The 22,208-nt window shown below is 36.9% G+C and overlaps 2 protein-coding genes across 3 annotated transcripts in view; one reads left to right on the forward strand and one right to left on the reverse strand.

Annotated features, from left to right (window-relative positions):
- The window catches only part of ST8SIA1 (ST8 alpha-N-acetyl-neuraminide alpha-2,8-sialyltransferase 1), a 133,660-nt gene that overhangs the window by 65,618 nt on the left and 45,834 nt on the right, over positions 1–22,208 (forward strand). Inside the window, exon 3 of the mRNA XM_043966643.1 lies at positions 12,008–12,117. Within this exon, the coding sequence (XP_043822578.1) occupies positions 12,008–12,117 (110 nt within the window). The remainder of the gene's footprint in view (positions 1–12,007; positions 12,118–22,208) is intronic.
- On the reverse strand, positions 18,108–18,460 carry LOC122728268 (60S acidic ribosomal protein P1-like). 2 transcript variants are annotated; one of them, XM_043966645.1, is made up of 2 exons: positions 18,388–18,460; positions 18,108–18,312 (listed from the first exon to the last, which is right to left on the reverse strand). In XM_043966645.1, exons 1-2 carry the CDS (start codon positions 18,453–18,455, stop codon positions 18,108–18,110), a joined length of 273 nt encoding a protein of 90 aa, XP_043822580.1. In that variant the 5' UTR covers positions 18,456–18,460. The 2 variants fall into 2 exon arrangements, with proteins under 2 accessions (XP_043822580.1, XP_043822579.1); XM_043966644.1 differs by having other exon boundaries at positions 18,108–18,460.

Raw genomic sequence — 22,208 nt, forward strand, 5'->3', positions numbered from 1 at the left:
ATACTATTTTCCAGTTTTCCCAGCAGTTTTTGTCAAATACTGAATTCCCATCCCAGAAGCTGGAGTCTTCGGGTTTATCAAACTGTACATTACTAATATCATTTACTAATGTGTCTCCTGTGCCTAACCTATTCCATTGATCAACCACTCTATTTCTTAGTCAGTACCAGATAGTTTTGATGATTGCTGCTTTATAGTAGAGTTTCAGATTTGGTACAGTTAACCCGCCTTCCTGTGCATTTTTTCATTATTTCCCTTGATAGTCTTGACTTTTTGTTTTTTCCAGATGAATTTTGCTATTATTTTTCTAGCTCTATAAAATAATTTTTTGGTAGTTTGAATGGTATGGCACTGAATAAGTAAATTAATTTAGGTAGAATTGTCAGAACTAGACATTTTTAATCAAAAAGGCAAATCTATTTTGCATGTTGCAAAATAGCGTTGCAGTGACATCATTTTAGGACAAGCTAAGGGTTTGCAAATCTTGCTTTGCAAAAAAAAAAAAGTGAATGTTTCTAACTTCATTCAAGATTCACATCTCCTAGTGACATTATATTATAATGGAGCCATTTTGGTTTAGTAGAATCACAGTTTGTCAGCCCTGGATTCAAATTCCTGCTCTTCCATTTACTAGTTATATGACTGTGATTATGTTCCTTCACCTCTCTGAGTGTCTGTTTCTTCATTTGTAAAATGGAGACAATAACATTTGCACTACGCAACTAAACAAACATTTATCAGGGGCCTGTGGTCCAGTGCTTACATTCCCATTCTTCACATAAGAGCAGTGGGGTGGTGCAGTGGATGGATGGAGTGCTGAGTCTGGTGTCTGGAAAGCTGAAGTTCAGTCAGACCTCAGATGCTTACTAGCTAGATGACTCTGGTCAAGTCACTTAACCTCTGTTGAAAAATGGAGATAATAATAGCACCGACATCCCGGGTTGTTCTGAGGATCAAATGGGATGATATTTGTAAAGTACTTAGCACAATGTCTGGGATGTAGTAAGTTCTATGTAAATAGTGGTGGTGATGGTGATGATGGTGATGATGGTGGTGATGATACTGCTAAAGAAATGTATGTTCTGTGCTGAGAAAAATGCCTTTTAAACCGAAATATACCATGGAAATGTGAACCATTATTGCATTATACTTCTGCATATATTTTAATTGGGGTTCTTTGATATAACAGCAGTTCCTAGGAAGGGGTCTTTCTGAGTGCAGGGTGAAGAAAAACCAGGGTGGCGATTCTGAGTGTTTTCATTTTCCCCATTTAATAACAGGCTAAAAAGTAACCAAAGAAGAAGCCAATCAGTGATATACCTATACAGCAAAATTCACTTATACTAGTGTTTTGTGGACAAAATTGCTTATTATTGCTATTAATCATAGCAAATATTTCTGAGTATTCATTAGAGAATATCATTGACAAAATAGCCATGCTGTTTTGAAATTTTAATGGTATATATGAATCATTTTTCTAGAATAGGAAATCCAGATTATAAGGGTTTGATGCGTGAAAGTCAGAACGTTGACACCTCCCTGTTACCTGGCAGTTACCTCAGTTTCTTTATCTATAAAATGAAGTGGTTGAACTAAATTGCCTCTAAATACCTTCCAGCTCTGCTTATGAGCATGGATGGTTCAAGAGGATCAGGAACAAATGAAATAGTATGTCAGTGGTTAGTGGCTGAGCTACAAGAGATAAAAAGACATGTGCTTCCCCCATATAGTCAATGTTTTTGTTTGTGGATAGAACTATTTAAGACAGGAAAGGTTTGATTAGGTAAGACGGTATGGTGTTTTCAACTCTCACACCAAATATTTTCTTTTCCTTGATGGAACAAGGAGAAATGTTTGGAAAAAGTACCTTTGGTAGGAATGGCAAAGATGTGATTTGATTTATTTTTTAAGAACTCACATTTGACTAGTGCTTCTTTCTCATCTTTATTTGCCTTTTGAACAATATGGATTTATCATCTTAGATGTTTATGAAATTCTCTATAAAGTGAATATTTATCTGTTTGAGATTGGGTCAGTATGATAAACTTTAATATTATTCCATCTTTGTGTGCTACATACAGATGGTGTATTTATTTTCATGAAACTATAGTCACACTAGATTTGAATTCTAGATTAGAATTCTTTTCTTCAAGATCTACACCCTCATAGTGAGTCCAGACTCCTTTCCCTCTCTCCCAGGATAAATTTCCATTTAGGAGCTGTGTCTAGCCTCCATATTTCCTATAGCATTTGGAATTTCGAAGCCACAGTTAAATATGGTGCTGTATAAACAGTCTGGTCTTCTCCCTAGAAGATAAAGTAAAGCTATTTGAGTACCTATAATGTAATCTGGTCTTGCCTTTAGAAGATAAGCTAAAGATACTTGAGGAATGCCTCTTTATGCTCCAGGTTAGAAGGAAAAATGAATTGTCCCTTTAAAAATGGAAGAAGGACTTCAATAAAAACAATAAAAGATGCTGAGGAGGCAGAAGAGAATAATTACCTTGACTGGGAAGCTAGAGGTTAGAAAAACATAAAAATAGAGGAGGAAAGAAAAGACAAGTGGGGTTGATAGAGAGGAGGCGCTTTCTTAAAATGCTATGTGATCTCAGGAATGCTGACATGGATCTCCATAGGTCCTCAGGTAGGATAACATTCAGGGAGGGTTAGAGGAAAAAAATACAAATAATGAAAGTTAGTACCATTATGTACCTGCTAAAGAGAAATGAAGGAGCCATTTATCCATCTGACTTTATCAATAGATTATAGTCCTTGCTAGGACTTCTTGAAACTATGGAAAATTCAGTTAAGGAGAAAGGGATGTGCATAAGTCAATCTATCCTAGATGTAGTTGTGCCAAGAGAAAATATAGTAATAATTAGATTCTGGCTGCACATAACAAAAGATGGTAAAATGTATTTTTTGAGGATAGTTAAAAGGTTCTACTGAAAAGAAAGGGAGAGGTAAAAACCTCCATAGGTATAGATATAGATTGATAGATATCTACCAAGCTAGATAACATAAAGAATAACTATAGTGTAGGAATAATAGAAATAGAAATTCCAAGAAAATCACAAGAAACAAAGAAAGAGAACAGGAAGATCCCTGATATCAGGTGTTCATATACAAATATACAAAATAAAGTTAGTGAAATGTCCTAACATAAGGAGGAAATTTTCATCTCACAAGTATGATTAAGAATGAATGGAAGCAGGGGGGGGGCAGCTAGGTGGCACAGTGGATAGAGCACCAGCCAGAGTCAGGAGGACCCAAGTTCAAATCTGGCCTCAGACACTTAACACTTACTAGCTGTGTGACCCTGGGCAGGTCACTTAACCCCAATTGCTTCACCAAAAAACAAAAAATAATAAAATATAAATAAGAATGAATGTAGGGGCAGCTAGGTGGCACAGTGGATAAAGCACCAGCCCTGTGTAATTTAAAATTAGAAATGTGGGTTCCAATCTGTCCCCCCAGTTTTTGGGGGAAACTGACTAAAATCACTGATAAAGGAGTTTAGGCTTTTTAAAGGGTTTATTGAAAGATAGTAAAAGAAAGAGAAAGATTGAAAACAGATTTCTTATAGCCTGACATCTTTGCCTTCTGAAACTCCCCTGTGAAGTTCCCTGCCATCACGCCCAATGTCTGGCAGCCAAAGAGGCCAAGCTCTCTCCACAGTGTCCACTTCCTCCTTCCTGTTCCCCTCCCAGAAATGGGAGGTTCTTAAAGCTGATTGGCTAGTGTCATTCAAATTCATTGGTTTGCTGGGCCCAAAGGTGGTCAAAGTTCAAAATTGTTAGCTTCTGAGAACAGTTACTTTCTTAAGTACCTTTAAGTACCAGGCAGATGTGCTTAACTAGAAGTCAGCAAGTAATCCATTCAGCAGTCAGTTGCCTTATCCAATTCAATCAGTTTAAATTAATCTCCAGGTGGGCCCCTGAGTATCTGCTAAATCTCATCTATCACATTCCATTATCTTGGCACACTGGATTCAGGAGGACCTGAGTTCAAATTCAACCTCAGATACTTGACACTTACTAGGTGTGTGACTCTGACCAAAACCAAAAAAACAAAACAAAACAAAAAAAACTCCAAAAAACAAACAAAAAAAGAATGAATGGAATGAGAATCATGATTGTGGCTGAAAAAACTATACTTATTCAAAAGGAATATGATTTTTATAAGGTATGGGGTATTGCATTGTATATCAAGAAGATATGCTTTGAGGACATTCAGAAATCAGAGGGAATCTATGTGGTAGGAAGTATTTTGGCAAAGATTTAGTGCGGAGAGTAATAATGGGGTCATTCCACCCAGGCAGGAGAAATATAGGCCACTTAGATAATAGAACATAGATGAAGATTTCAGAAATATACTTAGCATCTTAATATGGAGGCATCTAACACTTAGCACAATGCTATACATATAGTAAGGTACTTAATAAATAAAAATGGAGACTAGTTATTTGGACACCTGTTGGAGCTCTTTCTCTGACAAAGCAAAATGAACAATTCCTTGATTTGCTTATATAATAATTTCATCCTTTAAATAGCAGAAAAAACAAAAGGGAAATTGCATTCTTGATCTGATTTTCATCAGTTACAAGAAACTGGTTGCTAGGATAGAAATGATGGGAACCTATGGCAACCAATTAAATTTTGTCCATCACAGTACATATCTTGGATGAGCATTACAGATGGGCCCAAAAAAATTGGGAAGAGGAGAGAACTGAATTGTACTTGGGAAATATTGCAATCTCACTGCTTTCAATGATTCAAAACTTCTTTCTACTGACAAAATAAATCTTTTTTTAGCAAACATATTTTCTAAGTGATATTCTATAACTGTGACTTAGAGAAGGCCAAAACAAAAGAATCAACATTGCAGGTAGACCAACATCAAATGAAAAGATACATGGTAGATGCAAATAGGCTGCTGTATTTTTACTAATAATGACCTTTTGTAAGAAGTGGCATAAAATGATAGAGCACCATCCCTGAAGGCAGGAAGACCTGAATTCAAATCTGTCCTCAGACACTTACTAGCTGTGTGACCCTGGGGAAGTCTGATTGCCTTTCAAAAAAAAAGCATTAAAAAAGACAACCTAAAAGACATCTGAGAAGAATGAGGTTGGCTCTTCATATAGTGACAGATGGACAGTCTGAATGTGGCTCTAATATCTACAAAATATTAAAAGTCTCAAAGGGAGGTCTCTGGCATATTGTGTAGATCCTCTGTGGAGGATTTATGGAAAGACATGGACTAGAATCATATAGCATGAAAATATTGATGAGATGATGTATCTATTTGAAGTACTAGACTTAAATAACATTTATTGTTGACAGATGTTCCTATTTTGCCTGTGACTAAATCAGATAGTAAAAATTTGTTACTGTCATACTGAGGTGGGTAATAGCAGAATCCGGACAAGAACTTATCAGAGAAAAATTCATAGCAACAGAATCATAGAATTGGAAGAGATCATTGAAGGCTTTGCGGCCAACCTCCTACAGGAGTAAGAATACCTTCCAGACTATACCTAAGAAGTGGTCATTTAGCAATAGGTAACTCACTTCTTCAAGGCAGCCTCTTCCACATTTGGAGAGCTCTCCTTTTAAAGAAGTTTTTCCTTGCATTAAATATAAATTTACCTTTGTTGCAGCTTCTACTCTGCTCCTAGTCCTGCTTTCTTCTTCTCAGGTGGAAAGAGTTCAACCCACTTCCACTGACTGCTCTTCAAGTACTCCAGATCATTTGAATTTTATTAAATTCAACTTACTGTGCTGGGTGCTGGGATAAAAAGACCAAAACACAAGTAGTCTCTGCCCTCAAGGATCTTATGCTTTTTTTGAAACAATAGATAATAATAGCTAATATTCACAGCAATTACCATGTACTTACCACTGTGCTTTATAATTGCTATCTCATTTGATCCTCACCACAACCTTGTGAGGTAAATGCTTTTATTATTATTCCCATTAAACAGATAAGGAAACTGAGTAACTTGCCCAAGGTCACACAGCTAATAAGTGTCTGAGGTTAAATTTGGACTTGGACCTGACTCTCTTTCTCCTTGAAAGAAGGGATTCTCTTTTGCTTCTTTCTGTATCCCTAAGGCTTAGCATGGTACTTGACACATAATAGGTGCTTAATAAACATATCTGTTGAATGGAGTTGACTCCAGGAGTTGTACTCTATTCACTGATAAGTTAATCTAAATCATATATAATGTAGTTTTGGGGCGGTTTAGGAGGGGAGAGCACAAATCAATAAGAATAGCATGAAAGGACTAAAGTAAGAGTTGGTACCTGAGTGGGATCCAAGGCATCCAAGAGAATGTGGTTCTAATATCTACACAATATTAAAAGACTCAAAGGGAGGTCTCTGGCATATTGGATAGATCCTCTGTGGAGGCTGAGGAGGGATGACATTCCAGGAATGGGGAGTAAAACTGCAAAGTCACAGGGCCAGGAGATAGATTTTCATGTATAAGAAACACCAGATAAACCACTTTGACTAAAATATAGAGTTCAATAAGGGAGAAGTAATCTGGGAAAGTATAAAAAATAGGTGGGCACCAGATTGTCAAAGACTTTAAAGGCCAAATCAGTTTTTATTTGTTCCTAGAGGCAAGAGTGACCCACTGGAGCTTCTTCAGCAAGGGAGTGATAGGGTAAGATTTACAAATATCAATTTGGCAAGCTCTATAGAAGCTGAATTGAATAGGGAGGAAAACAAAAGCAGGAAGATCAATTAGGTGACTATAGAAATCGTTCAGATAAGCAGTGAAAAGTGAGGAGGGCTTTTGCTAGGAAGATGGCTCTGTGAGTGGAGAGAAGAGGATGGATGTGAGAAATGTAGATTTTCATTTTATTTTTGTCTTTGTATTACTATCACAGTCCTTCCACATGATAAGCACTTCATAAATACTTGTTGGCTTATACATAGAATGAATAAGATACTGCTAGTGATTAGATATGGATGGGGATAAGAGAGAGGGAAGAGCTGAGGATGACTCGGAGGTTGTCAACCTGGAAGACTAGAAAGATGATGGTTCCCTGAAAATAAATAGGGAAGTTAAAAGGAGGGGTGATTTGGGGGGAAAGATAGCTATCATGTGACTCCAATATTTTCCCTTCTCCTTGAGTTTATGTACTAGTGTATTTTACTGATTTTCCAAAGGCATTCTCTCAAAACTCTCCATTATTTTGGTTGTCTTCCCTTGAATGATCTCTAGCCTTTCTTTTTCTTACTAAAATCTGGCTTTGGAACTGAATACAATATTCAATAAATTGCAATCTGAGGGGGAGAGTACCAGGGGACCATCAGCTCCCTAATTCTGGATACTGTGTTTGTCTTGATGCAATCTGGGATTGCTTTGTGGACCTGCCATCTATATATCAGCTTTAACTTCAAAAATCATCATTTAAAGTATTAATTACCCATGGTACAGATCACTCAGATACACAAAATCTCAGTGTTAGAAGGGATCTTCCTTCCAGGCAAATCAGATGGGATATCTTAGGACCTCTAATTTATACCTAATCCTAGGTTAGTACCTAGGGCAGCTAGGTGACACAGTGGATAGAACATTGGCCCTGAAGTTGGAAGGACCTGAGTTCAAATCTCACTTCAGATTGTCTTAATTGTTTTAAACATCTTGTGCCATTTCCAGCTGTCCTGATAATATATCTTGCTGCTGGACCCAGATGGCTCTGGAGGAGAGAGTGAGGTTGGTGACCTTCAGCCTTTCGTCACTTAAATGCAATTCAGTACAAGTCATGACATCACTCCGATGTCATGGTCCTCTTTGAGAATGAAGGACCAACAATAACAGTCCTAGGTTAAGGAAGAAATCTCTCTTGCTGAACATTTCTTATGGAAATTTTTAAAGTGTCACTGTATATATCACACAGCTTCCACCCATATTCCCAAAACTTTCTTAGGCAGAAAGATGGCATGGTGGTTAGAATGTTGGGTCTGGAATCAGGAACATCTAAGTTCAAATCTAGACTCAGACACTTGCCTCTCACTGTTCTGTAAATGTCAAAAATCTGAGCACAATGACCTTTGTTATAAAGAAAAAAAATAGATATAAAGCCACAATACTTGGGTAGATTATTTAATTTAGGACTTTGATAGTAGTAAAACTGGTATTTCAGTGTTCAAACATAAAAGTATATGGCTAAAAAAACAAGGTAAACTGATTTTTTTTCTGTCTAATGCATTTTGCTTTCTACAAATGGATAGAGTCTGTTAGTTTGTAAGATACCTGAGGGGATACACTAGGTTTCATATGTCTATTTTCTCCATACCCTTTCATGGTAGGACTCAAAAATTTGCTGAGTGTTTAAGATCCTAAGATAAACTATTTATCCAAAATATGCTTTTATAGCAATTTCCTTTTTATTTTATTTTACTTTTTGAAATACAACTAAGACTTCTACACTCATAGGACATTTTCTTGCATTCTACAGGCACTAAAAGTTTATTGAATGACTGAATGATGAGTCATGCCATATAAATCAGCATGAAGGGAAGGAAGAGAATCCAAGTGAGCTAGCTCCATGTTTAAACACTTTAAAATAATCTTTTGTTTTGCTTTGGTTTGTTTGTTTTCCCATAGAGCTGCTGTTTATTTTTCATGGTAATTTTAGGGAGGATAATTTATTTCTTTTTTCCAGCTTCTCTTTAAATTTTTAAAAATTTTTAACTTTTCTCAATTATATGTAAAGATATTTTTTGAGTTCCACAATTTTCTCCCACCCTCCCTTTCTTCTCCCCTCCCAAGGCCAGCAAGCAATTTGATATATGTTATACATTATTATCATGTTAAATATATTTCCATATTAATCAAAACAAAAGGAAAAAGATGCGAGAAAATAAATAAAAACAATAACAAAAAACAACAAAAGTGAAAATAGTATGCTTCAGCCTGCATTCAGACTCCATAGTTCTTTTTCTGAACATGGAGAGCATTTTCTTTTGGCATTGTGTTGGTTGATTATATTTCTGAAAAGAGTTACATCAATCACGGTGGATCATCTCACAATGTTGTTGATGCTGTGTACAATGTTCTCTTGGTTCTGCTCATTTCACTCATCATAAATTCATGTAGGTCTTTCCAGGTTTTTCTGAAATCCATCTGCTTATCATTTCTTACAGCACAATATTATTACATTACATTCATATACCACACCTTGTTGAGCCATTCCCAAATTTTTGGGTATCCCCTCAATTTCCAATCCTTTTCTACAACAAAAAGAGCAGATATAAATATTTTTGTCCATGTGGATATTTTCCCTTTTTTATGATCTCTTTGGAATATAGACCTAGTTGTGGTATTGCTGGGTCAAAGGGTATGCACAGTTTTAAAGTCTTTTGGGCATGGTTCCAAATTGCTCTCCAGAATGGTAGGATCAGTTCACAGCACCAACAGTGCATTAGTGTTTCAATTTTCCCACATCTTCTCCAACATTTATCATTTTCCTTTTTTTTTTTGTCTTATTAGCCAATTGGATAGGTGTGAGGTGGTACCTCAGAGTACTTTTAATTTGCATTTCTCTAATCATTAGTGATTGAGAACATTTTTTCATATGTCTGTGGATAGTTTTAATTTCTTCATCTGAAAACTGCTTGTTTGACCATTTCTTTGACCATTTCTCAATAAGGGAATGACATATTCTTATATATTTGATTCAGTTCTCTATATATTTTAGATATAAGCCCTTTATCCCAGATTTTTGCTTTCCTTTTAATCTTGTTTGCATTGGGTTTATTTGTGCAAAACCTTTTTAAATTTAATGTAGTCAAAATTATCCACTCTGCATTTAATAATGTTCTCTATCTCATCTTTGGTCATAAATTCTTCCCCTCTCCTTAGTTCTGACAAGTAAACTAGTCCTTCCTTTTCTAATTTGCCTGTGGTATCACCCTTTATGTCTAGATCTTGTAACCATTTTGACTTTACTTTGGTGTATGGTATAAGATGTTGGTTTATGCCTAGTTTCTGCCATACTATTTTCCATTTTTCTCAGCAGTTTTTGTCAAATAATGAGTTCTTATCATGGAGGCCAGAGTCTTTGGGTTTATCAAACAGGAGATTGCTGTATTCATTTATTGCTGTGTTTTGTGAGCTTAACCTATTCCACTGATCCTTTTCTCTATTTCTTAGCCAGTACCAAAAAGTTTTGATGATTGCTGCTTTATAATATAGTTTTTAGATCTGGTACAGCTAGGCCACCTTCCTTTGCATTTTTTTTTTTGTTAATTCCCTTGATATTCTTGACCTTTTGTTCTTCCACATGAATTTTATTATTTTTTTCTGGATCTATGAAATAAGTTTTTGGTAGTTTGATATGGCACTGAATAAGTAAATTAATTTGGGTTGGATCATCATTTTTGTTATATCAGCACAGCCTACCCATGAACAATTTATATTTTTACATTTATTTAGAGCTGATTTTATTTGTGTAAAAAGTGTTTTCTAATTGTGTTAAATAATTCCTGGGTTTGCCTTGGCAGGTAGACTTCCAAGCATTTTATATTGTCTACAGTTATTTTAAATGGGATTTCTCTTTCTATATCTTGCTACAGGACTTTGTTGGTCATATATAGAAATGCTGATGATTTATTTGGGTTTATTTTATATCCTGCAACTTTGCTAAAGTTGTTAATTGTTTAAAGTAGTTTTTTAGATAATTCTTTAGGATTCTCTAAATATACCATCATATCATCTGCAAAGAGTGATAGTTTCATTTCTTCCTTGCCTATTCTAAATCCTTCAATTTCTTTTTCTTCTCTTATTGATAAGGCTAACATTTCTAGTACAATACTGAATAATAGTGGTGATAATGGACATCCTTGTTTCACCCCTGCTCTTACTGGGAATGCCTCTAACTTATCCCCATGGCATATAATAATTTATGATGGTTTAAGATAGATACTGTTTATCATCTTAAGGAAAGTTCCATTTATTCCTATGCTTGCTAGTGTTTTTTAATAGAAATGGGTGCTGTCTTTTGTCAAAAACTTTCTTTGCATCTCTTGAGATAATCATATGATCTTGGTTAGTTTTGTTATTGATGTGGTCAATTATGTTGATAGTTTTCTTATTATTGAACCAGCCCTGCATTCCTGGTATAAATCCCACCTGGTGGGATATATTATCCTGGTGATAAATTGCTATATTATTCTATTTAGAATTTTACATCAATATTCATCAAGGAGATTGGTCTATATTTTTCTTTCTCTTTCTTCTTCCTGGTTTAGGTATCAGTACCACATTTGTCTCATAAAAGAAATTTGGTGGGATTCTATCTTCACCTATTTTTCCAAATCATTTGTATAGTGTTGGAATTAATTTGTTCTTTGAATGTTTGGTAGAATTCACTTGTAAACCCATCTGGTCCTGGAGATTTTTTCTTAAGGAGTTCATTCATTGATGGCTTGTTCAATTTCCTTTTCTAAAATGGGCTTATTTAAATATTTTATTTCCTCTTCTATTAATCTGTGCAGTTTATATTTTTGTAAATATTCATCCATTTCATTTAGATTGTCAAATGTGTTGGCATATAGCTAGGAAAAATAGCTTTTAATTATTGCTTTAATTTTCTTTTCATTGGAGGTGACTTCACCCTTTTCATTTTTGATACTGGTAATTTGGTTTTCTTTTTTCTTTTTTTTAATCAAATTAACCAAAGGTTTAATCTTTTTAAATTTTTTTTATAGAAAGAGCTCTTTGTTTTATTTATTAAGATAATTTATTTTTCAACCAAAAGTTTGTTATAGAATTGGTGGTTCTTCTATACTTTGATTTCTAGAGGAAAAGGTTAACTTAGTCATTTTAACCATTTGAGGGCCATTCCTGCTGTCTTGCTTCCTATATTCTCACTTTATTGTGCTTCATTTCCAATGAAATTCCCCTGGAGGGTCTGTTATAAACAATGAGTCTGTTAACTGGTGTGTGTTCTGTTTAATGAAAACTGCCCTTCTTTTCTGTTGCTAGGCTACTCCATTCCAGCTACCACTGAAGAAGTGTTCAGTGGTGGGAAATGGTGGGATTCTGAAGAAGAGTGTCTGTGGCCGACAAATAGATGAAGCAAATTTTGTCATGCGGTAAGAGAAAAGACTCACACCAGGACCTCTGCTTTTCTTTTTCTCCCAGAAATAAACCCACAGACCCCTCAGAGCTATTCGCTTGTGATTAATAAATTGAAACATGCTTTTCTTTCTTTTTTTAAGGCTATGTACAAGAACTTAGGAAAGAAGGAAGGGCAATAAGGGAATATGTCTTTCTTAGCCTTACAGACTCTTGGTACATCTCAGGATAGCAAAATATGTTAGATTAATGTACACTTTTGTGGTCATAAACCAATAAAGGAGAATGAGGAGCATTTTGCTTTTAAATTATAAAACTGAACTCACAAAAGACAAGATGTTTCTATTGTTTTCTTTGAGGCCTTATCTTTTTTCCCCAAGTGTCTCTTCATCTTTATTCTTTCTCATTTTTTGCATTTTAATTTATCTTCTATTTATTTTCAAAATTCTTTTCTTTTTAAATTTGGAGCTCTGAATTCTCCCCCTCCCTTCCAGCACTCTGCCACCCACTGAGAGAGCAAGCAATATATCAATTATACATGTAAAATCATGCAAAACACATTTCCTTATCAGTCATTTTTTAAATTAAGAAAAATAAAGCAAGAAAAGTATACTTCAGTTTGCATTGAGAGTTCATCAGTTCTCTCTCTGGAGTAGATGGTATTTTTTCATCATGAGTCCTTTGGAATTGTCTTGGATTATTGTATTAATCAGAGTATCCAAGTTTCTAACAGTTGATCATCATTGCAACATTTCTGTTATTGTACACAATGATCTCCTTGTTTTTCTCACTTCATTTTGCATCAGTTCATATAGGGCTTGCCATGATTTTTTGAAACCATCCTCTCATTTCTTAAAGCACAACAGTACTCTATCATAATCACATGCTACAACTTATTCAACCATTTCCCAATTGTTGAGCATTCCCTCAATTTCTAGTTCTTTGCTACCACAAAAGAACAGCCATAAATATTTTTGTACTTATAGATTATTTTCCTTTTTCTTTGATATCTTTGGCATACAGGCCTACTAATGGTATTAGTGGGTCAAAAGATATGCACAGGGGGTGGCTAGGTGGAGCAGTGGATAAAGCACCAGCCCTGGATTCAGGAGTACCTGAGTTCAAATCCGGCCTCAGACACTTGATACTTACCAGCTGTGTGACCCTGGGCAAGTCACTTAACCCCCATTGCCCCGCAAAAAAAAAAAAAAAGATATGCACAATTTTATAGTCTTTTGGGCATAGTTCCAGATTGTTCTCCAGAATGGTTGGATTAGTTTACTACTTTACCAGCCGTTGATTACTGTACCTATTTTCCCCTCATCTCATCCAGCATTTGACATTTCTGATAGATGTGAGATGGTACCTCAAAGTTGTTTTGATTTGCCTTTCTCTAATCAATAATGATTTAGAACATTTTTTCATATGACTATAAGTAGCTTTCATTTGTCAACTAGAAAATGGTTCTTATATTTATAAATTTGACTCAGCTCTATACTCAATATCTATTTGAGAAATGAGGCCTTAATCAGAAAAACTTGCTGTAAAAATTTTGGTATTACTTCATTGTCTATGATAACTTTTAGCATAATGTAATTTCCATGGTTATCTCTTTTAATTATGTCTCTTTTTGTTTTTGCTCTGTCTGAGATTGTGATTGCTACTCCTGCCTTTTTAACTTCAGCTAAAGCATATTAGATTCTATTCTAACCCTTCATTTTAACTCTGTATGTGAATCTGTTTCAAGTGATCTCTTATAAACAACATGTTATTGGATGCTGGTATCTAATCCATTCACCTATCTGCTTCTGTTTTATGTGTGAGCTCATTTCATTCACATTTACAGTTATAACTAACTGTATAGTTCCCTCTATCCCATTTTCTTCTCTCTCTCTCTCTCTCTCTCTCTCTCTCTCTCTCTCTCTCTCTCTCTCTCTCTCTCTCTGTCTCTCTCTCTCTCTCTCTCTCTCTCTTTTTCTCTCTCTCTCCCTCTGTCCGGTCCCTCCCCAAAATTCTAATTTGCTTCTAACTACTGTCTCCCTTAATCTACTCTCCCTTTTATCATCCGCACCCTCTTTTTCTTATCCCCTTCCCTTCCTATTTCCTTATTGGGTACGTTACATTTCTATACACAACTGAGGACTCATCTTAATTATTCAAGAATAAAATGTTTATTCATTTAGCTTTTTATATTTCCTCTGCATTTTTAAGTGTATGAAAATGATAAATTGCATAGCATGAGGAGTTCAAATTTAGCATGACTGAAGTCCTTATTTTATTATTTATCACATGCTTGTGTCAGTTTAATTTTGGGGACAACTTACAGAGAGATGGTACACACTTAAACTGTGTCAAATGTCCCCATGATATTTTCAAATTCTGATTTAATTCAGATATAAATTTCCTTTGTGATTAATTTAAATTATGTAACCTTATATTTCTATATACACATGCATATTATATATACTTACAGTATATACGCATTTATTCCTCTGCCTCTTCTAATAGAATGTAAGCTTCTTGAGAGCAAGACTATTTCCTTTTTCTCTATTGATCTCCAGTAGTTATATTATAATAATTGTTATTATATATGGTCTATTGTATCTCTATTATATCCCCAGTTAAAGTTGCATTGAAGGTACCAGCCTGCATTGGTAGAGGGAATTTCTTCACTCATGAATTCCATTTACCAAAGAAATGACAAGCTTAGTCCCTCTCCCAATCCTAAGTTAAATGATGATGTCACCTATCATAATAGCATTAACTCTATACGATAAACTTAATATGAGAGAAGGAGCTCTAGAAGAAAACTGATTTCTCATTGACAATATAACAAGGCAGGCAAACACTAACACAGGACCAACATCAAATACTAGGATCAAGTTTGTCCTTTGGGGGAAAAAATGACTGTAAAGGATCTTAACCACTCTATAAGTTGGAAGAGAAAATGCATCCCACGGTAATACATGCCATCAATTGTCTTCCCCTTTTCTGGGATGTGAATTCTGAATTTACATGAACAGAATTCTAAATTAAGGGAAACCAACTGCTATATAAGGGCTCCCACTAGATAGTAAGCTCTTTAGAGACTTCAATACTTCCTTTACACTTCCTACAATGCTCACTATTGTATTTTGCCCACAGTGTACACATGGTCACTGACCCAAGGGAACTTTCAAACTTAGAGCAGAGACAGCAATATAGTGATCTTAGCATCAAAGAAGAGATGAAAGCAAAAGTCAGAGACAGACACCAAAGGAAGAGAAAAATTTTCATCCCATATGCTAGAACCATTGTGGGAAGGAGCTAAATACATGAAAAGACCCAGATGGGAAGGAAAAGAAACATAAAAGAACCCAGAAATTTGAGCTGGTCAACTGAGTGGATTTATAATTTCTTCATCTCCAGTTCCCAAAGGAAGCAAGAAAAGAGAAACTGACAGAAATCTTGATCATGGTAAAACATGCATTTCCGTTACAACTAAATTAATCATTTTTATGCTTATATAATAGAGATGGGGCAGCTAGGTGGCACAGTGACCCTGGAGTCAAGAGAACCTGAGTTCAAATCTCACCTCAGACACTTACTAGCTGTGTGACCCTGGGCAAGTCACTTAACCCAAACTGCCTTAAACAGCCTTAGCCATCTCAAGTTGTCCTGATATCTATCTTGCCACTGGACTCAGATGGCTCTGGAGGAAAGAATGAGGTTGGTGCCCTTGCACAGCCCTCCCTCACTTTAATCTAATTCAGTGCAAGTAACAACATCACCTCCTGATGTCATGGTCCTCTTCAAGAACAAAAGAAAAACAGTAATACAAGAAGGAGATCTATGTGAGAAGGACTACATTTTGCAATCCATAATCAAGAGAAACCTTGGAGCACATTATGGGCTTTTCCTGATCCTTTAGGAATTTTCTTTTTTTTTCTTTCTCAGCAACAAAGATTTATTTTATTTTGCAGTTACATGTAAGGGTAGTTTTCAACATTCATTTTTATAAGATTTAGAGTTCCAAATTTTTCTCCCTCCCTTCCTCCCTTTCCTCCCCCCTCCACAAGATCACAACCAGGTTATATATGTACAATCCACAAGTATTCTTTTTATCAGTTCTTTCTATAGGGGTGCATAGTGAGCTTCCTCATTAGTTCCTTGGGATTGTCTTGGATCATTGCACTGCTGAGAGTAGTTAAGTCATTCACAATTGCTCCTTGAACAATACTGTTGTCACTATGCACAATGTCCTCCCAGCTCTGCTCACTTCACTATACATTGATGTTCATTAGTCTTTCCAGGTTTTTCGGGGATCATGCTGTTTGTCATTTCCTATTGCACAAGACCATTCCACTACAATCATATAGCACAGCTTTTTCCATCATTCCTCAATTGATGGACATTCCCTTGATTCTCAATTCTTAGCCTCCACCAAGAGTTGCTATAAATATTTTTTTTACAATTTCCCCCCTTTTCTCTTTTTCATGATTACTATTGTTAACTGTTTCCCTTCCATCCTATTCCCTTCCCCATGTTATTTATTCTATTATCCATCTTCTTTCATCCTATCACTCTTCAAAAGGGGTTTGCTTCTGTCTGTCCCCTCCCCAAATCTGCCCTTCCTTCTTTTGCCCCTCTCTCTTTATCCCCTTCCCCTCCTATTTTCCTGCAGGGTTAGAGAAATTACTCCACCCAATTGAGTGTGTACATTATCCCTCCTTGAGCCAATTCTAATGAGATTGAAGTCTTTGAGTCAATTCTTATGAGTGTTAGGCTCATTTACTGCCCAGATTAAATAGATTACTCCACCCAGTTGGGTGTGTCTGTTAGTCCCTCCTTGAGGCAGCTCTAATGAGTTTAAGGTCTTTGAGCCTTTTCTGATGAAAGTAAAATTCATTTACTGCCCTGCTCCTCTCCCATCTCTTCCCCCACTCCATAAGCCTTTTCCTGTTTCTTTCATGTAGGATTTCACTTCTGCCCTTCTCCCTCCCCCAGTGAACTCCCTTCACCCCTCAATTTAAGATGTCATCACCTAACTAAGTGACACAGTGGACAAAGCATCACCCCTGGACCCAGGGGGATCCCAGCCAAATCCCGGCTTCAGACACAAGACAGTCACCTACTGTACAACCCCAGGTATGTCCCCCAGCTCCAATTTTTTTATGGTTCTCTAGGGTCTTGTATTTGAAAGTCAAATTTGCCATTCAGTTCAGGTCTTTTCATCACAAGTATCTGAAATTCTTCTTTTTTTCATTAAAGTCCCGTTTTTTCTGCTGAAAGATTATGCTGAGTTTTGCTGGGTAGGTGATTCTTGGTTGTAATCCTATTTCTTTTGCCCTTTGGAATATCATATTCCATGCTCTCTGGTCCTTTAATGTAGAAGCTACTAGATCTTGTGCTATCCTGACTGGGGCTCCACAGTACTTGAATTCTTTCTTTTTGGCAGCTTGCAATATTTTCCCCTTGACCTGAGAGCTCTGGAATTTGGCTATAATATTCCTAGGAGTTTTTCTTTGAGGATCTCTTTCTGGAGGTGATCGGTGGATTCTTTCAATTTCTATTTTAGCTTCTGCTTCTAGAATTTCAGGTCAATTTTCCCTGAGAATATCTTGGAAGATGATGTCTAAGCTCTTTCCTTGATCATGGTTTTCATGTAGACCAATAATTTTCAAACTATCTCTCCTGGACCTATTTTCCAGGTCAGCAGTTTTCCCCAGAAGATATTTCACATTGCCCTCTATTTTTTTATTCATTTGGATTTGCTTTATTGAGTCTTGGTTTCTCATAAAGTCACTGGCTTCCATTTGATCAATCCTCATTCTTAGGCAATTATTTTCATCAGAGAGCTTTTGTACCTACTTTTCCATTTGGGCAATTTGACTTTTCAAGCTGTTGACTTTTTTCTCATGTCTGTCCTGCATCACTGTCATTTCTCTTTCCATTTTTTCCTCTACCTCTCTAACTTTATCTTTTTTTTTTTAGTTAAGCTTTTTATTTAATGTTTCAAAAAATATATTTAGTCAAACAGACCAAAGCCCATGTCATCATCAGACTCCTCGGACTCTTCTTTTTTTGCTTCCTCTTTCTTCTTCTCCTCAGCTGAGGCAGCTGTGCTAGCAGGAGCAGCACCTCCAGCAGGGGCAGCACCACAAGCTGCTGGGGCAGGTCCACCAACTCCTACATTGCAGATGAGACTAGCAATGTTTACATTGTTCAGGGCCTTTGCAAATAATCCAGACCAGAATGGTTCAACATTTACACCTGCTGCTTTATTGAGGGCATTAATTTTATCCTCCGTGACCGTAACCTCATCGTCGTGAAGGATGAGAGCAGAGTAGATGCAAGCGAGCTCGGAGACGGCCATTTCGGGAGATAGATGAGGAAAGATTTGTTTGTAGTGGTGCTAGCCGCTGGTTGAAGTGAGGGTTCACCCCAACGTGGCCTTAGCTTCCGAAGAAGAACCAAGCACCTTACAGACAACTGAAAGGAAAGCTCTAACTTTATCTTCAAAGTCCTTTTTGAGCACCTCTATGGCCTGAGACCAATTCATATTTTTCTTGGAAGCTTTAGATATAGGGACCCTGATATTGACATCTTCCTCTGTGGGTGCCCCTTGGTCTTCCTTGTTACTGAAGAAACTTTCTATGGTCCTCACCTTTCTCTGTCTTCTCATCTTGCCTTTCTTTCTTTCTTTCTTTTTTTTTTTTTTTAGTGAGGCAATTGGGGTTAAGTGACTTGCCCAGGGTCACACAGCTAGTAAGTGTTAAGTGTCTGAGGCCGTATTTGAACTCAGGTCCTCCTGAATCCAGGGCCGGTGCTCTATCCACTGCGCCACCTAGCTGCCCCTTGCCTTTCTTTTACTTGCCTTTTAGCTCCTTAAAGTGGGGCACTGTTTCCAGGCTGCAGTATCCCAAGCTTAAGAAGTCCCAGGTGGTTTAATTTAAGGAGAATCAGGTTCTTCACTTGCCTGGCCTGTTCCCTGGTCCTTAGATGACCCCAGACAAACTTGCTAATCAACCAGCTTTGTGTGTTGTGGTTGTTAGTTCTGATGAGCCTATGCCCCTCCCCAACCTGGGCCACTGCTACTCGAGCCTACCTCCTGGTTCTCAGCAGGGGTGTAAAATCCAAGTTCTGCCTTAGCACCAGTATAGACCCCTGTAGTACCCCCTCTGCCCAGGGCTCAGCCCACTCACCAGACTGTGAGCTTAGTTCCAGACAACACTGGCGCTTCAGGTGATTCAGAGGCTCTGGGGGGGGGTCTCCTTCTCTGCTGAGGCCTTCCTGGGACTGGATCTGTGTCAGGGTGACTGTGGGGTTGGGCTCGACTCCTGTATTATTAGCACAGCAGCTCCCTCCTTCTGACCTTCCAAGCCATTCTTAGTTAGAAGATGATTTCAGTACATTCTTCTGTGAGTTTTGCTGCTCCAGGCATTTTCCTATGGTGTTATTTGGATGTTTTTTGGAGTGATCATGTCATGAATTCGGGAATTCACTGTCTTTCCTCTGCCAACTTGGCTCCTCCCCCAACCAGCTGCAAAGTTAGCAGAATTAGGAATTTTCAATGGGTACATTTTTCTGCTGGTTGTGAGCTCTTCGAAGTGTTAGTACATGAGATGAAAAACCTAGAAAAAAACCTGTTTTGTTTTCCAAGACAGACCCCCCTTTGCCTGGGTCGAGTTTGCAGCCATGAAATTTCTAGCAGCTTCCTATTACTTTTAGGATGATATATAAATTTCTCTATTCATCACAGTCTGCCTCTTCATAGACTCTTCAGTTCAGTAAATCTGGCTTTTTAAAAAAACTATTCTTCAAACACAACATTCTGTCTCCCATCTCAGTACCTTTGCACAGGCTGTCTCCCATGGACATTTTCTCCATCTTCCTCTTCCTCTTCCTCTTTTCCTCCTTCTCCTCCTTTTCCTCATTTATGCCTCTTGGGATTGCTAGTTTCCTTTAGGGCTCAGCTGAAGCACTGCCTTGTGCATGAAGCATTTCCTCTTCTCTCTCCCTCCTCTCCAGGTGTTAATTCTCCCCCCTGTTTCCTGTGTTTATTTTGTATACATACATACACACATACATATGTGGATGTATGTGCATATATTTTCAATTTCAGTTCAATTCAACAAACATTTATTAAGTGCCTACTACGTGCCAGGTGCTGTGCTAAGCACTGGGAATACAAATAAGAAAAAGAAAGATAATCCCTGACTTCAAGAAGTTTACAGTTGAATGGGGGAAGACAACATAGAAAAAGAGGCTTGAAAAGTGGGGAAAGATACCTTGGCAAGAGTGGGGTACCATGCATGGAGAACATCTTGTTCTGTAGAGTTGAAACCAAGCAGAGCTACAGATTGAAATAGCTATAGCTAGAGATATAGAGATTTTTTGGGGGGTGGGGTGGGGCAATGAGGGTTAAGTGACTTGCCCAGGGTCACAAAGCTAGTAGGTGTCAAGTGTCTGAGGCCAGATTTGAACTCAGGTCTTCCTGAATCCAGGGCTGATGCTTTATCCACTGCGCCACCTAGCTGCCCTGAGATATAGAGATTTATTGATATATTTTTTGCTCCACCAGAGACATGCTGTCTACAATGATCTTTAGGGCAGGGACTCTGTTTCACTTATTTTTTTTTTATTTCAAATATCGAGCATACTGACAAGTACATAGTAGGTGCATAATAAATATTCTTGATTAATTGGAACTCTTAAGCTTATTAAGTAGCTTCTGATCACTGTCTCCTTTAATCTACCCTCCCTTCCATTCCCCTCCCCTTTTTCTTAACCCCGTTCCCTCCTTTTTCCCTGTTGGATAAAATTAATTTCTGTACCCAGTTGTGTGTGTATGTTCACTCTTCCCTCCTTAAACTAATTTAGTTTTGAGTGAGGTTCAAGTGTTGCCCACTTTCCTCTCCCTACTTCTCTCCTCCATTGTACAAACTCTTCCTTGCATGCCTCATTTATGTGAGATAATTTCCCCTATTTTTCCTCTCTCTCCCCCCTTTCCTAGTGCATCTATCTTTCTTATTCTTCCATTCTCCTTTTGATATCATCCCAACATAAAAGATTCACATTCATACCCTCTGTCTAAGTAGACTCCCTCTAACAACCCTAATGATAATAAAATTCTGAGGAATTACATCTATAATATTCCCATATGGGAATGTAAACAATCTAACCTTGTGTACTACCTTATGATTTCTAATTCATGTTTCTGGTTCTATTGAGTTCTAATGTAATTTTTTTTCTATTCAGCTATGGTTTTTTCATCAAGAAGGCTTGAAAATCCTATAGTTCATCAAATGACTATTTTTGCTGGGTAGATTATTCTCTATTCATTTCTATTTATTTTTGTCAACCAGTCATGTCCAATTCTTCATGCCCCCATTTGAGATTTTCTTGGCAAAGATACCAGCAAACCCTGTCTACCATTCCCTTCTCCAGCTCATTTTACAGATAAGGAAACTGAAGCAAAAAGGTCTAAGTGACTTGCCCAGGGTCACAAAACTAGTAAATATCTGAGGCTGGATTTGATCACAGGTCCTGCTGACTTCAGCACTCTATCAACTATGCCACCTAGATGCCTTATTCTTGATCATAAACCTAGCTTTTTGCCTTCCAGATTATCACATTTTAAGACCTCTATTCCTTTATAATGGTAACTGCTAACTAAATCTTGTGTAATCCTTACTGTGGTTTCACAGTATTTGAATTGTTTTTTTTTTCTTGCAGTTTTCAGTATTTCTCCTTGACCTGTGAGTTTTTTATTTTAGCTTGTAGTTTTTTTATTTTAGAATTTCTTTCAGGAGGTTACAGATGTTTTTTCAATTTCTACTTTGCCTTCGGGTTCTAAGATATCTGGGCAGTTTTCTTTCATAATTTCTTGAAATATGATGTATAAGCCATTTTTATGGCTTTCAGGCAGTCTAGTGATTCAGAAATTATTTGTCCTTTATATTCTACGTCAGGTTTTTTCCTATGAGAAATTTCACATTTTCTTCTATTTTAAAATTTTTTAAACTTTGTTTTATCATTCTTTTTTATGTGCCATGGAGTCATTAGCTTCTCTTTGGCCAATTCTAGTTTTTATGGAGTTATTTTTTTCTTTATTTTTCATACTTCT

Source organism: Dromiciops gliroides, chromosome 5 (assembly GCF_019393635.1).
Source record: "Dromiciops gliroides isolate mDroGli1 chromosome 5, mDroGli1.pri, whole genome shotgun sequence".
Lineage (NCBI taxonomy): Eukaryota > Metazoa > Chordata > Mammalia > Microbiotheria > Microbiotheriidae > Dromiciops > Dromiciops gliroides.

Coding starts and splice junctions, on each gene's coding strand:
- LOC122728268 (XM_043966644.1), bottom strand. CDS start 18,455: ATGGCCGTCTCCGAGCTCGCTTGCATCTACTCTGCTCTCATCCTTCAC.